At 41.7% G+C, this 17,485-nt stretch overlaps 1 protein-coding gene across 2 annotated transcripts in view; it reads left to right on the top strand.

Annotated features, from left to right (window-relative positions):
• The window catches only part of LOC138259619 (potassium channel subfamily K member 16-like), a 157,397-nt gene that overhangs the window by 83,478 nt on the left and 56,434 nt on the right, over positions 1-17,485 (top strand). For both annotated transcript variants that reach the window (XM_069207466.1, XM_069207467.1), the window contains exon 3: positions 11,008-11,174. In XM_069207466.1, the coding sequence (XP_069063567.1) occupies positions 11,008-11,174 (167 nt within the window). The remainder of the gene's footprint in view (positions 1-11,007; positions 11,175-17,485) is intronic.

Below are 17,485 nucleotides of genomic sequence, written 5' to 3'. Positions count from 1 at the left end.
CCCAAACACAACATGGACACATCACATATTTCCACTGAAAACTGACCCTATTTTACAGTGTGCCTAGCTATGGATTTTGGGCCCTAGCTCAGCTGGCACCTAAGGGAAACTAGCAAACCTGTACATTTCTGAAAGCTAGACACCTAGGGAAATCCAGAATGGGGTGCCTTTTGTGGATCTCACCAGGTTCTGTCACCCAAAATCCCTTCCAAACCGCAAAATATGTCTAAAAACACATTTTCCTTATATTTCTGAGGTGGAAAGTTCTAGAATCGGAGGGGAGCAACAGACTTCCCTCTACCCAGCATGCCTCCAAGTCTCCTGATGAAAATGGTACCTCACTTGTGTGGGTAGGCCTTGTGGGCGCAACAGGAAATAGCCCAAAACGCAACATGGAAACAACACATTTTTCCATTGTAAACTGACCCTTTTTTTGCAACATAACTATCTGTGTATTTTGAGCCCTAGGTCAGCCGGCAACTGGATGGGGTGACTTGTATGGCTCTCACCAGGTTCTGTCACCCAGAATTTATTGCAAACCTCAAAATTTGTCTAAAAAATACATTTTACTGATATTTCTGTGGTGGGAAGTTGTGGAACCTGAGGGGATCCATAAACTTCCTTCCACCCAGCAATCACACATCACATTTTTTCACTGAATACTGACTCTTTTTTTGGAACGTGCCTAGCTGTGGATTTTGGGCCCTAGCTCAGCTGGCACCTACGGAAACCTAGCACACCTGTAAATGTTTGAAAACTAGACACCTAGCGGAATTCAGGATGGGATGACTTGTGTGGCTCTCACCAGGCTCTGCCACCAAGAATCCTTTACAAACCTCAAATTTCATCTAAAAAGCACATTTCCCTAATATTCATGTGAAAGAAAGTTCTGGAATTTGTGGGGAGTCTCAAAATTCCAGCCACTCAGTGTTCCCCTCCGTCTCCCGATATATTATACCTCATTTGTGTGGGGTGGGTCAAGTGCCTGTAACAGGGAAGGGTCATAAAGTTGTGGAGTTTGAGGAGGAACCAGAAGGGCAGTTTTTTTCTAGTTTTTTTGGCTGACTGTGCTTTGGGCACCCATACAAGGTATCATTATTATCAGGAGATGAAGGGGAACATTGGGTGACAGAAAAGGTGTGGTTTATTTCTGTTTGTGGAACAATATGGCCAAAAAATACAAAGAAGATGTGTGATTTTAGTCACATTTTGAGGTTTCAAGGGCATTATAGGTAAGAAAACCTGTTGAGATCCACGAGAGACACATCACCCAGTACTCTCCTGGGTGTCTGTTTTTCGGGCATATCTAGAGTTGGTATATTTTCCTTACACCAAAGGCAAGCCCATGACCAAGTCTCTTACTTTTGTGATGTCCCAAATGCTCAAATTGTGAAAGAACACACTTAGGTTTTGTTAAAAGAAGCCTCACCCAAGAAACTAGTTGGTGGCATGCTTCATCATTCGGGTCCCACCCAAGACACCTAGCATGTCATGGGTGTGGGTCAATGCCTGAATACAGCAGACTGGGTTTTTTAATGAGTCAAATTCCCAACAAAGGAGAAGTGCAATACAATTGTCTTGTGGTTACCCACCAATATGGCATCGTCCTAAACATGGTAACCTTGGACAAAGGTTAAAAACAGTGATTTAAAAAATGTGAGTGTTGGAAAGACTTGGAAGTGTGCTCGCTTCTTCTGGTTGTTGATAGTAATTTGGCAAGGTGAGTGAGCTCTCTCTTCTCACACTCTTTAGTGGTCCACACACAGCATGGTTGGATTTGGCATGAGGGTGAGTGAAGGTTCAGAATGCAAAATTTTACTAACAAGAGATTTCACAAAAATGAAAAGCACTTTTAATAATTGAAAGGTCAAAAAACTGAACCAATGACTCACTGCTTATGAGCTGTAAAGCCGTGTCAAGGCACCAACCGCTTTACAGTCCATTCACACACCTTTCATTCCTGACACACACAAGACCATTCATGCCACCAGCCACGGGACCAGCACATTGCAACACTCAAATCAACAGACAATGCCATTCAAGGGCCCATCACTTTCATACGCCCACATGCCTGACATAGTAATCACACCCACTGATGGAGGGCATGGACTGGCATTTGGCTTGTGGTGTTTGTAGTGACCAGCAGCAAGTTGCCTCTCACAAACCGCCAGCTAAATGCCAGCTCACGCACACTGCCAGCAAGCTCCAGCTCTCGCACACAGCCAGCTAAGCGCCAGTCCATGCACACCATCAGCCAAGTGCCAGTCCATGCCCACCACCAGCAAAGCACCAGTCCATGCACAGCGCCAGCCAAGCACCGGTCCACACACACCACCAGCCAAGCGCCAGTCCATGCACACGACCATCACATTTTTTTAAACAAAAAAACACAAACCAATTGTCAGTAAATACAAAACTACAAACAAAACAGCTCTAGCTAATTACATCACACTAATGCCAACAGTGAAACTGAACAAAAGCTATAAAGAGATACAGACCAGGCAGTTTACTTTTACACTCACAATTGCTCCCATGCGGACACACACAGCTCAAGTTTTTGAAGGACACTCAGGGCAGGGCGTACAACTCTTTTTCCACATGTCTCTTCGCATACAGAGTCTACATCTCTTATAGGGATTGTTTTTTTGGGCGTGGGAGGAATGTGATGAGCAAAGTGTTGATCTTTCCATCTAGCCACCTCATCCACCACTCCGACTCTAGGAGCACTTGCCTGTTCCACTACAACAAGTCTGACTATTACAGACTCCTTAAACTGAACAAATGTCATTTTTGACTCTGGAGAACAAACCTTGAACACAATAAAAGGATTAAAGATTGCTAAATGGAACAAATGGCTAGCCAACTTCTTATACAAAATGTAAACCTTACGAACAGCAGTGTAAGGTTGCAACCTCTGATCTTCTTCACCACCCAACTGATTATTGTAGTCTAAAATGCACACAGGTGTGTACACTTCAGCACACTGACCCCAAACTGTCATAGGTGAAGAACTTTCAACAGGTATGGTAGTCAGCATGTAGACATCCCTCCTGTCTGCAAATTTCACAGCTAGCAGTTTATCACTATGCAAGGCACTGCACTGTCTCCTCTCACATTTTATACAAACAAACTCCTTTCGATAACCTTTACGGTTAGAGCGGACTGTGCCACCAGGAACAGAGCCCACTTTGAACAATGCCCTGAACAGTTGCACACCGATGTACCAAGATCCCACACAATTTTCTTACTAACTCCAAAAGTGGACGAACAACCGGGGTGGTCAATAGTGGAATCCCTACCAGTGTACACCCAGAAATTATAGAGATATCCTGTGCCACTCTCAGACAGCATATACATCTTAAATTCATAATGTGCTAAAAATGTAATGCCTAAAAACCAAATGACCCTTGAACAGGACAAAAGACTCATACACAGAAATTTATTTCCCTGGAGCATAGATCTCTGAATATCAATCTACAAAGTGATCAAGGACAGGCCGAATCTTAAAAAGGCGGTCACAGTCAGGGTGATCTTGTGGCAACGCTGAAGCATTATCAACAAAATGCAGCATCCAAAGCAAAAGCAAATACCGATCACGACTCAAGACTGCAGGAAATATGGCTGTTGCCCTCAAGGGACTGGGAGACCTATATGAAGACAGCAACGGCTTCCCTATCAAGTCCATCAAAAAAGTTCGACCCATGAGCTTCCTCAATTCAATCAGATTTTTAGGTGTCCACTGGCTAGCTCTACAGCAGGACTTAAGTCTGGTACTATTGTCCCTCAAATACTGTTCAGGATGCAAATTAGACTACTCAACAACCTCACCCAAAAATACATTGTCCATAAACAACTGAAAGAAAGTAATGGGCAAAAAGTTGTCAGTATTCACTCTGTGACACCAGTAACGGAAGGCAACACTGACTGCACCATGTTTGGGGCAACCCAGAGTTCAGATCTTCCAATGGGAAGCCTTTCAGTCACAGGCTGCAATACAAGATGGATGTTGTTGCACTATCGGCACATCCGTGTCCTCCTCTAGAGTAGGCACTTCCTCTGTACTGAGAATGGTTCATCATCTGATGATTCCTCTTGGACAGAAAATTAGTTGCCAGAATGTTGCACTTCAAATGCAGAGACAGACTCATAATCATGGTCAGAGGAAGATTCAAAATGCATACAAATAACTTGCTGAGCGGTTATCCTGCAGCTACCGATAATCCTGACTAATAAAAGTAACTTGACAAATAAGTTAACAACAACCAACAAAGTGTGGCTTTATTACAAAGACCTATTTACTCAAAAACTATACCACTCACTTGCCAGAGGCAGCTAGGCTCACCAGCACCTACTCAGCACATACACAGCAAGCACCAGCAATATCACACTAGAAAAGGAAAAACAAAAAAAATTGGAAATAAGAAAACACAATACACATTGTGCACAAATCCAAGGAGAGCTTCACACACAATAAAATGTAGGCTAAATATGCTGCTATTATTACCCCATTTACAAACAAATTAATCAATTCATGGCAATGATACTCATTTGGAGTAAACACTACAAAAAAGTTTTTCTTACCAAACAAATGCAAGTATGCAAACTGCAGATCTACCACTGCCGAAATCACAAGCAGGAGTCAAAGCAAAGGAATAAAAACCTTTGCACTAGAGTACAAAGGAAAAATAAATATTATCACCACAAATGAAAATGATGAGCCAGTCCACCAAACATTCAGAAACTTTCCCTAGTGTCTAGTGGTTTTCTGCACCCCTGGGGTCAGATGGGCCTAAAAAATGCTGACCTGCCCACAAAGCGGCAGAAACGGCCAAAATATTGGCCTCTTAGAAGGGCACGACCCATGCTCAATGGGCTGCTCCACAACAGTGCCACAATAAATATCCCTGGCGGCCTAGTGGTTCTGGGCCTAAAAAAAAGGCAGATCTGCCCCAAATGGGGGCAGAAACAGCCAAAATGATTTCTCCCCAAATGGGTGCGACCCTTACCCAAGGGGACGCTCCCCAAATATTGGCAAAATAAATATCCCTGGTGGCCTAGTGTTTCTGCCCCTCTTGGGGAAGATGGGCCTAAAAAGAGGACAATCTGCTCCCAAGGGGGTGGGGGCGGGGGGATGAGCAGAAACTGACAAAATACCTGCTTTGCAAAGGAAAGCAACCCTTCCCCATGGGGCCACTCCCCAAACATTGCCAAAATAAATATTCCTGGCGGTCTAGTTGTTATCTTCCTTTGGGGCAGATGGGCCTAAAAAAATTGATGATCTGCCCCCGATGGGGGCAGAAATTGCCAAAATACATGCCCCCTAAGGGGAGTGACCTGTCCCCAAGGGGCCACTTCCCAACAATGTATTGAAAAAACAAACAGCACAAAAACACCAAATCCCTGGTGTCTAGTGGGCATTTCTTCTGCACGATAGTGGCCACATATGTGATTAAGCAGCAGGAATGCACACCAAAGAGACCTTGGGGGGAAAAGAAAACCCTTTCCTTTCTCCCAATGCCTCTTTGTTGTTCCTTAACCTCTTCCCCGACCACAAACTCATCTCTAATCCCCTGCACATTTGCTTGAAGCTAATGGCTTACAGTGCGTCCCGGCAATATTTTATGAAGTCAGCGCGCTGTGCATGCCGACGTTGGCGAGGAGGGGGACATCGGGTGGCAGCAGAATCGCTTCTGTTGCAATTCCTTTGTGGGGTTTTACCAGGGAGTCCCGGGGGGGGGGAGCACCAGTGCTTCCTCGTGGGTGGGGGCCTGGATGGCTGGTAGCCCACAATGTCGTCAGACAACTCCCGGCCATCCGACACACTGAAGGGGTTAAAGAACAGATTGAGAAAATATAAATAACAAGTATGTGCTGCTAAAATAATGGGAATCAGATATTACAACTCAGTCGGAACCACACATTACCACGCAGGCATTAGATCACATGCGTCTTTACCATACATGTCCTTTCCACCAACAATTTTACAATGAATATGCCTTTACAACATATATCTATATATGTATATCTATATCTATATCTATATCTATCTATATATATATATCTATCTATCTATATATATATATACATATATATATATATATATATATATATATATATATATATATATATATATATTTCTATTTATATATGTACACTTAAAAAAACCAAAGGTTACGGGGATGTTATGGTTCTGAATTTACTCGTACAAAACCATAGAAATTCAGCAGTTATAGTTAGAGCTATTTTAAGTAATTATAACTTGCGTCCTAAGTTAGCTATAACTTTTGTCCCGACCTGGGAATAGTAATTTTAAATACTATGGGGGTCATTCTGAGCTTGGCGGGCGGCTGGAGCCGCCGGCCAAGCGGGAACCGCCAGAATACCGCTGTGCGGTCAAAAGACCGCCGCGGTTATTCTGAGTTTCCCGCTGGGCTGGCGGACGACCGCCAGAAGGCCGCCCGCCAGCCCAGCGGGAAACCCCCTTCCATGAGGATGCCGGCTCCGAATGGAGCCGGCGGAGTGGAAGGGGTGCGACGGGTGCAGTTGCACCCGTCGCGATTTTCAGTATCTGCTTGGCAGACACTGAAAATCTTGGTGGGGCCCTGTTAGGGGGCCCCTGCAGTGCCCATGCCAGTGGCATGGGCACTGCAGGGGCCCCCAGGGGCCCCGCGACACCCGTTACCGCCAGCCAGGTTCTGGCGGTCAAAACCGCCAGAGCCAGGCTGGCGGTAAGGGGGTCGGAATCCCCATGGCGGCGCTGCCTGCAGCGCCGCCATGGAGGATTCCCCAGGGCAGCGGGAAACCGGCGGGACACCGCCGGTTTTCCGTTTCTGACTGCGGCTATACCGCCGCGGTCAGAATGCCCATGGATGCACCGCCAGCCTGTTGGCGGTGCATCCGCGGTCGTTGGCCCTGGCGGTAGTCTACCGCCAGGGTCAGAATGACCCCCTATATGTTCATCCAACCAAGATTCATCAAATGGTGATGGTACCAAAGATATAGGCAAGTCTACCTACTACCTACTAGTGACCACCAGTAGATGACACATAAATATATCTATATATATCTATATATTTATATAGAGAGATACATATTCTGCACCAATGTTAAGGGGGAACTTGAAACTTGAAACAGACATATTTGAAGTTGTCTGCACCATCGCAATTATGATTGGGGACACACTTTCTGCTGACTCTGAGTCTGGGGTTATTGAACCTGGGGAAGTATGGCCTTTGGGCACAATTCCTGCGTCCTGTGTGTACGATGATGTGCGGCAGGCAAGGGATAATAATACACTGTTTTGAGGAGGAGACACAATCACAAATGAGCGTGTGAACTGGAAATAGTGCCTGTTGAATAATGACACATGAGGAGGTTTAAAGAGTGGCAATTGGTTTAGGACAATGAACTTAAGTTTCTTTGACGTTGGTGATTAACATCAATACACGGTGTTCATTGCTTTAGTATTGAGCGGTAAAATTATACATCTAATACAAAGACTGCCATCAGGTGTTAATGTGATCAATGAACATACCAATATGGCGATAGTAATTACAAAATTAAAGTATGCTGGAGAGCCCTCTTTTATGCCAATTTTGAATTACCCAATGAAGTTGCAGCAGGCTCACTTATAGGGAGTGATTGTATATGTGTCTCTTAATATAGCGAGCATTGAGAAAGACGAAATGCTGAAACGCATCTGCATGCTGTGAAATAAAGCAAGATATGGATCCCATGAGTGCCAGTCTCCTTGTTTGTAGGTTCTTTGAATATATATATATATTTATATATATATATATATATATATATATATATATATATATATATATATATATATATATATATATATATATATATATATATATAAATTCACTTAAAAAAACAAAGGTTACAGGGACGTTATAGTTAGGCTCACATTTCAAATGTATGAAACCGTAGAAATTCACCAGTTATAGTTAGAGTTACCTCAAGTAACTATAACTCGTGCCCTAAGGTAACTACAACTCGTGCCCTCGCCATGCACTCTAAAAATTACGGCACTCGTGACATCTTTGATAACATCATTGACAATAAGGGCCCAGGGCCATCAGTGGCTCCATGAGAGGGGCCGTGCTACCCCCATCCACTCCCCTTCACTATTTCTTTTTTTATCCATACCCTGAAGAGGTGCTGATCCCTGGGGCAGCACGGGGGCATGCGGCCCCCTCGCACAAAATAGCAATGCAGCCCCAGGAAGATGGTAGTCCTCCTGGCCGGGGGAGGGGCTGGGCACCCCCCCTATTTATTTCATGTAGCCCAGGGGAGGTGGCATTCCCTGGGGCAACAGGGGGTGCCAGATGCCCCCGCGTCTTAAGTTATTGAAGCCCTGGGGAGGTGGCGGTCCCCAGGCCTGAAGAGGAGGCCAACGGGCCACCCCCATGCCTTAAAATAAGTTCACCCAAGGAAGGTGGCGATCCGGGTGTGCAGGGGGCCAGGAGATCAACCAGTGCTAAAAGAAAAGAATGCCATGGACTTGGCCCACCCGGATGCTTTATAAAAACGGAGCATGGGAGCCCGTGCTTCATTTAAAAAAATGTTATGGCGGATCCATGGTAACTCCAACCGTAAAATAAAAAAAAATGCTTTTAAGCCCTGGGGGTGTCCCTTTGGGACCCCACCACCAGAGCTAAGGGGTCAGTGTATTTGTACCCTGGCCCCTTTTCTTTATTTTTTCACCTTTTTTCTGGAACTCGGCTGAAGCAGAGTCCCAAAATGGTTGACAGCAGTTCAACAGGTTCGTTTTTGAATTGTCAGCAAATCAGATCTCAGCACGAGATTGGGAGGGGTCGCGAATCCTTCGCGTCTCTATATATACAAATTTGTTTTCCCCTTTATTTCTCAAAAACGACTGAACAGATCTGCACCAAAACAAAAAACGATTTCCTTTTGGACCAGGACTTAAATTCTTTCCAAATTTGCTGTAATTCCATCCACTAGTTTCAGCACTATCGCTGTTCAAAATCCCTGTGGAAAAATGAATGGGTAAATCGTGTTTTGGGACCCATCGGGTTTCTCAACCTCCCCCGGACGGATCATCCCACAACTACCCAGACAGCAACTGACGTTACTAGCAATTATTTTGGAAATGTTTCATGAAGATTCATGAAGTGGGGCAAAGATACAGGCAAGTGAAAAAAAACGCTTTTTATATAGAAACTAGGTCCTAACTATAACTACCTAATGGCGACTGCTGCTAGGTTATACATATATATATATATATATCTATATATATATATCTATATATATATAGCTATAGATATATAGATATAGATCTATAGATATAGATATATAGATATACATATCTACCCCGAACTGCTGGATGGAATTAGACTACATTTTCAGGAAAGATAGCTTTTGGTCCAGAGATCACACTTTTTTTTATTTGGTGTAAATTAGTACAGTAATTTTCACAATATTAAGTTTCAATTGAAAAGAAAGTTGTATATGTAGAGCCATGGATGCAGGCGATCTCCTACTGAGATCCAATTGTCCGCCAACACTTTAACCAGAAGTGTTTTCACCCATTTTAGGACTTGACTTCAGCCAAGTCCCAACAAAACACATGAAAAACGGCCTTGGGTTTAGGGTGGGTATGGATTTGTGGGTGGCAAGGCTATTTGTAGGTATTAGGGACAGTTTTTTTTGGGGGGGGGAAGTGGTATTTTTAGGTTTTAGAGTGGGTATGGATCTTTGGGTGGCAATGGCATTTTTAGGTTTTATGTTGGGTATGTATTTTTGGATGACAAGGATATTTTTATGTGTTTAGGATGGGTATGGTTTTTTGGGTGGTAAGGCTATTTTTAGGTTTTAGGGTGGATATAGATGTTTGGGTGGCCAAGGCATTTTTAGAGTTTAGGGTGGGTATGGGTTTTTGGTTGGCAAGTGCATTTTTAGATTTTAGGGTGGGTGTGGGTTTTTGTGGGGCAAGGACATTATTAGGATTTAGAGTGGCACTGGGTTTTTGGGTGGGTAAGGTATTTTAAGGGTTTAGGGTGGGTGTGCGTGTTTGGGTGGCACGGGCATTTTAGGGTTTAGAGTGGGTATGGGTTGGCTGGCAAGTGTATTTTTAGGTTTTAGGGTGGGTAGAGATGTTTGGGTGACCGAGGCATTTTAAGGGTTTAGGGTGGGTATGTGTTTTTGGGTGGAAAGGGCATTTAAGGGTTTAGGGTGGGTATGGGTAGGCTGGCAGGAATATTTTTAGGTTTTAGGGTGGGTATGGATTTTTGGGTGACATGCATTTTTAGGGTTTTGGATGAGTATAGGTTTTTGGGTGGCAAGGGCATTTTTAGGGTTTAGGAAGGATATGTGCCTTTGTGTCTCAAGAGCCATTTTAGGGTTTAGGGAGGGTATGGATGTAGGGATTACTTACCTGTAAAATCCTTCCATTTTCGTTCTGTATGTAAAGGCATATGCGTGGTAAAAGTTTGTGTGGTCATTCTTTGGATAGAAAACAGGCGTGAGTTGTAATGATCACATTGTAAAGGCATGCATGGTAATGGCATGTGCCATTCCATCATACATCCAAAATATGAGGTTTTAAAGCATAGGCTACCAAAACATTGTCCAGGTGAGTAGATGTGGCGTTAGAATAGTAAATATTATATACTTGTGATCACCCAAATGCAAAATGTGTGGTCAAATTGTCATCATGCAAACCTGCACATTAGCTCAAATGCTGGGGAGTACACCCTGATTATATGCCAAAATATCCAGATCAAGATGATCTGCCTGGACTTTTGACTTCCAACATATTGTCAAGGATGGAAATCTACACTGAGGAATGTATATTTTCATGTATTTTGTGTTTGGTTACAAATACTAGTCAGGATTTTGTATTCATAAATTCTCACTCAATACCGTTGAAGGATTCAGGAGAAACTTTAAAGTTAAGAGAATGTGGTGGTTCAACCTTTGAATATGGTGCATACTTGCAAGTAACAACCTCTGTTTTTTTTCTGGTTTTTGTAGGATATGGTACATTGGCACCTAGAACAGCTGGTGGACAGATCTTCTGTGTTATCTATGCGCTGTTTGGGATTCCTTTGAACTTGATATTTCTAGGAAATATTGGCAAAAAACTTTCACTACTTTGTCATAGACTTGGAGAATGCTTAGCTAACAAAGGAATGGAAAAGGTAACATTTACATTATATCAGTGAGTCTGGCATCAAAATATGCAGCAGCAAGTGAGACTGGGCAAGTGTGAGTGAGAGTGAAGAAGCATACAATTGAGTGATTTTGCATGTATAAAGCTGCAAACAGGTTCACCTAGCAAGAACTTCAGAATTAAAAGAAATCAATGTTATATGTGGCTCCATATGTTTAATGGATACAAGCTTCTGAATGGACTCTTAGGACTGGATTGACCACTGTATCTAACAGGTCCTTAGATGGCTAAGAGTTTCTGTCATTGATTTTATGTCTTCCATCTCCTCCTTCTTCTTAGACATTGGTTGTCCATATCCACTGGTAAATGAACTTTTAACCTAGATATGTAGCCAGTAAAATAAATGGACATCACACACACACACTTGTCTGAATCTACTCCAACACATCCCGATCTCTTATTTGACTGGAATTGATTATGTTTGTGCACCTTCAATGATATATACTTTGTGCTGTTCAGTAAAGTATTTTGAAGGGTATGTTTGTGGGCCTGTGACTGATTTGTTATCTCTTTGACTTGTTTGTGTTATTTTTATGTTTGTACTCTACACAAAGAATGCTACTAAGGTCTTTGATGTATTCTTGCCTGTCAGCATTTTGACTTTCTATTCTAGTGGGCAAAAATCAATTTTACGATTTCTGTGTGCTCAAATGTATCTCTTGCTCTATTGTGCCTTACATATAAAACTGGGCAGATACGAACTCTAACTGTATACTAATGAAGATCGTCAGACTCTCATGTCCCACTGTAGATGAGTGAGGTCCAATGTGTAGAGCTTTGTTCTCAACCCCAACATGGTACCAAAAGAAGCTGCAATTTGTATATGCCAACAAAAGTGGTTCTTTTTTACCTAAGTGAGGGACAACAGGCTCATATGTGGTACGAGTGGTGCCCCATAAATGTGAAAGCATACATATTTCAGGTCTCCATGTGCATTTTAACCACACAACAGTGGTAGATGGAAAAGATGGAATCATTTAAAACCATGGGAAATTGCTTTGGGCATATTATTTCCCCTTTTCTGTTCCATAACCAACAAGAAGCGAGCATAGGTAAATGAACCTTGATCCAAAACCGACAAATTAGTGCATATGTCTAGGCTAGGTCACGTTCTCTCTGAAAGGAGGCATGAGCAACCCAGATATATACATAGAACCTGTTGAGCATATCAGTGTGGAGCAGCTTAAGTGAATATTGAACAGATATTGTTCCACTGTGGACAAGAAAAGAATGATGGGTGGACGTTTGAAATATTCTCAATCACTGGTAATTACTTTGTGCACAATCTAGTCTATAGTTTATTTGCCCATTAAGCCATCTTAGACAGGAAGCCTCCATATACAAATAGGCTTTGGTCTTGCTCCAATAGAAACAGCCAGTCCTATCTGACAGTCCAAGTCCCATTAGGTACAAAAGCAAAATTCTATCTAGTTGAGCTCCATACATAAGGGGCATCTTGTGTCCTATAGGTCAGTGAGCAATGGAACCGCACTTGGGCATACATGACCTATTTAGCACATCAAACTGATCAAAACAAAAAAATGAAGGGTGGATTGCTTGAATTAATCTTAAGGAATTGTTCCATGCATAAAGAGAATAGACACAAAATTGCAATGAAGGGGAAAAGGTTAACAATATTGGCATCTGCACTCTTATCCTATGAGCCCCTCTCTTTTAAGTGAGCTGTCTTCCTCCACCTTTCTTTGGTGCCTATACTGAAGGACAAAGGGGGGAGTTGATCAGGTGGTTGTATTTGTGGGAAGGGTTGGGTTTGGGCTGTAGCACACATATTCATTGGCTCCCTGTATAAATGTTGCCTCATTTGGTCTGTTGTTGTCCCTTGCCCTATCAGGAAAGACCATCCCATGTGCAACAGGAAGGAGAGGGGTTGAAGGACGGAGAGTTCAGAGTAACGTGTACCAATTCACTAAGAGTTTTAGGTTGTCACTGTAGTGATGCCTCTCTTTTGAGTCTGACATAGAGAAACACACCTGGTGGATTGAGTGTGCATGCAGAAGTGTTTATGTAGATGTCCCATACTTATTGTTCTTTACAACCCACTTGTGTGACATTATTAGCTAGTCTATGTTTACTGATTGCATCTTTGCAGTGGTGATTACAGTAGGAGCTTATTGTGCAAATACTGATTTAAACCTTGTCATACTAATGTGAATTGATGAAGATTCTGCTCATTGATAGAAACCACCATCAGGCTAAAAATGTGAATGCCTTGATTCAGGAATCCATTGCCTCAGCCCATCTAAATTCCAGCAACTTTACCTTACTTGGAGGATTTCATCCAGGTATGGGGAAGGTTACAGATAACGCTGCTTCCGAATTGCTCCATATTTGTTCAATATTTGATATTTCTCAGTATGTACAAGAGACTACCCATTCTGCCACTCATTCTGTACGACATATGTAATCTGGCAAGGGTCAAGTCAATATTCATTCAATATTACAACTAACATAAAACTTTTTTTTTTCTCTATTAACCCTAAGAGAGAGCCAAAAACTAAAATGAGGACATCCTCTATGGTAACCCATCGCCCATCCTCAAAACCTAGACCTGGCTCAACTAATTACTCACCTGAGTTAGAAATATGCCTGCTCCCAAGGAAAACATTAACATCTATGTAGAAGATTTTAACGGATGGAACGGTAGTGCACATGAAACAATTCCACTCATCAAAACCTTCACTTTGCATTGTTTCTTTCTTTCAGTGCCATAGTACACTCCTGACTTGAGTTTAGTGAAGAGAAAGTGTAAAAAACTTGAAAAAGACAAGAATAGCACAATTATAACTCAGACGATAAACTCATTTATAAACAAGAGTTCAAGAGCTATAAAACCTTTCTTAAGGAAGGTCACATTAGGTGTTATCAAGATAGGGCCCAGGATGCAAAATATATGACTAAAGAGGTGTTTTCCATTTACATATTTTGTGCCACTCCTGAAATACTTACCTCTCCTATTATTGCATCTCAGTCATTATGCTCCAAGTTAGCTAAGTTCATTCATAAAAAAAATTAACATCTCCTCGTAACTTTTCCTACCGCTACCACCACCATTAATACCACTGATTCTGTGCTTAATCTGAAGATTCCCTCCACATTTCCCTAAGCAACCTCAGCATCTTGGTCTGATATCTATCAAATATCAGAGGATATCACAGTTTCAAAACTTAAATGTATTAGCTGAGTCTCTCCCCTGGACCTGTGTCTTGCAAAAAAACAGGATTATGGTAACAGCTGTGGCTCCATAGGTGCTTCAAATTGCAGTTCTTCTTTTGCATTAGGTCAAGATCCTAACTTCTTTAAAATCACTACTATCATTTTACTAATCAAGAAAACCACTCTATATCTTCAAAACACTTCCAATTATTGTCCAATCTCCATCTTGCCATCAAAGGCTAAAATAATGGAAAGTCATGTCAATTCTCATCTGTCACGTTATATTGAGGATAAGGCTGCACTCAACAACTTTCAGTCAGGCTTCCGTTCTTACTACAGTACATGACTACATGATGGGTCTGTTCAACACATTCTGCCCCCCCCCCCACAGCTGTGTTCCACTGTGGCTCTAATGGTTAACATACATAGGTTTCATAGAAGACGTACAAGAGGTACAGCTTAATGTAGTATCCGCTCCCCTCCTGTCTTTCTTGCCACTGACACAACAGCAAGGAAAGGGTGTGTGCAGGTATTCTCAGTTCACTGCCAGCTAATTGAATTTAGTTGTGCTGCCCTTCATCCTTTTGGTGATTTGGGTGTATGAAACACTGAATCAATCCTTACATCGCCTGCACTGGACTGAACATCTCACCATCATGGTCAAAGAGTTTATTTGAGGCCATCTTAGTTCATTGCCTTCCATTCAGAAGTTGGGGAAACTCATCAAATTATTGGCATGCATGCATCTATGATATTCACCAGCAAGCTGCTACTCTTCGCACAACTGTTGTGTGGGGTTCTAGAAGATGGAGCTACACCAGAACTTCAAAACTCTGTGTACTCTTGGGAGGCCAAGAAGCTCCTTTCTCCAGTTTTGTTTTTAATTAGTGAATAATGGAGGGGGAAAGGGAGAGGAGCAGGAGATACAGTATTTTTAGTATATGTTTCAGGACAGGAACACATGCGAAAGCTGGAGGGGGTAGAATGATGCCTGTTAGATTTTATGTGGAGAGACTGCAGCAGGCTTCCATAGAGTGCTGGTGGGTTGCCAGTGAGCTACCTGATCGCCTGAAGTGCTGCTTAATGGAGTATCCGCTCCAGCGCCTCTCATCCACAAAACTTTACAAATGCAGTAAACGGCAGCACTTTCATGAGGTATAAATTGCAGTTTATTAAAGCAAAGCTCATGTGTCTAGCATCAACATGTTTCGGCAGTGCAACAGCCTTCGTAATGATGCATGGTGCTGTTGTTTGTTTCAATCATAACATGAAATATAGCAGACAGTAAACATAACAAAACATACTGAGCTGATCACACTATTTCAGATACAAAAAACAGTATATCTGAACAATGCTGTACAACAAAACAAAATATTCTCCTTATAAAAACAAAACATTGTTTAAAAGAAATAATTTCCAATAGAATTATACAATAATTGCTGGTTTTCCATATTTTTCAAATAAATCATTAAATAATGTGCATATACTCTCACTATCAGCATTATACAACTATCGCCCCAGTAGACATATGTATTGTTAGAGAATATGTTTGCAACTCTATCTCAATTCTGAAGAGAGAACACTCTAAATATATTAGCTATTTCATCCACCATATGGCAATTATTGACACAATTAGGGGACCTCCCCTAGAATAAATAAAAATGTAAAACATTAACATAAAATTTAAAACTCAAAACCGCACTCAATATATACAAACTGTGAACTTAATTATGAAGAACATCTCTATCTATTCAGAATTATAATTGTAGGGAGATTTTAGAGCCCTCAGAAAATCATAAATAAACATAAAACTCTTCATCACAATTCAAACCCCTTTGTTCGACACTATCAATGTCAGAATATACTTAGATTCCAGTATTTGCTGTTGTTTTTCCTTATTTCCTCCTCGTATTTCCTTAGGTATCCCATCTATTACACTATAATTCAAACCACTCATATCTTTTATGTGCGGTGTAAAACTGTCTGGCCACTGGATAGTTTTTTATCAAGACTTTTTAGCCCTTAAATGTTGCAGAACTCGCTCATGTATGGGTAATGTAGTACTTTCCACATATGTTTCAAGACAGGGACAACTTAAAATATAAACAACATATTCACTTTTACAATTGAAGTGCCCCCTAACTTTCTTTTTGCTTTTGTCTCAAATCACTATCTCTGTCATCATTTTTCTGATTCTTGCAGGCTTTGCACTTACTTCATCTTGCAAAGCCTTTCTTATGTTTTAACCAAGACTGTTTTTCTGTCCTGATATCACTCCTAACCAATGTAGCTCTCATAGATCTATCCTTCCTAAAGGTGATTTGTGGCCTCCTAGGCACCTCACCCCAATCATATTATAACTTCTCAATAGCTGCTGTGTTCTTCAGTATGGATCTAACTTTGACATGTCTTGTGTTAAATGTGGTGATAAACCTAATTCTGTCAACAATGGATTGTTTCTTCTTTTTGTTCTTAAGTAGGATGCTCTCCCTTATTAAACTTCAGCATCTTTCTTTCAGCTGAATCAAGTGTTTCCCTACTGTGCACCCAGAGCTCAAACCTTCTGAGCATCTCATCTCCTCTTTTACCATATTCCTATTCTGCATATTAATAATTTCTCCCTCAAGAGTACACCACAGAGTATACTTTCTTTGAGCACAATCGGGTGAGAGCTTTGTATTGTGCTATTGCTAGCACATAGTTTTATGAGTAGAGTAGAGGTCAACTTATCCTTTTTCACTGTCAATTTCACATCCAAATACTCCACTTCTGTCTCATCGATAGTACTTGTAAACTTCAAATTTAAATTATTCTTGTTAATCTCAGAGGCAAACAATTTTACAGAAGCTAAATCACAAAAACATTGTCTATGAAACAGACCCACAATACACCTGCTGTCCATCCATTTCTCAAGTGGAGACCCATTAAGAACCTGCTCCTCCCACCAGCCCATATGCAAATCAGCACAGCTGGGAGTGAAAAAGGTGCCCATAGCTTTCCCCTGCAGCTGGTCAAAAATGACATTTTTAAAGAAAAATATATTCTTCTTTAAACACATTCCACAGTTTCAGAACCATCCTAGTATGCTTATAAAATCTAATAGGT

This window comes from Pleurodeles waltl, chromosome 9, assembly GCF_031143425.1.
Source record: "Pleurodeles waltl isolate 20211129_DDA chromosome 9, aPleWal1.hap1.20221129, whole genome shotgun sequence".
Lineage (NCBI taxonomy): Eukaryota > Metazoa > Chordata > Amphibia > Caudata > Salamandridae > Pleurodeles > Pleurodeles waltl.
This window is presented reverse-complemented; position numbering and strand designations above follow the sequence as displayed.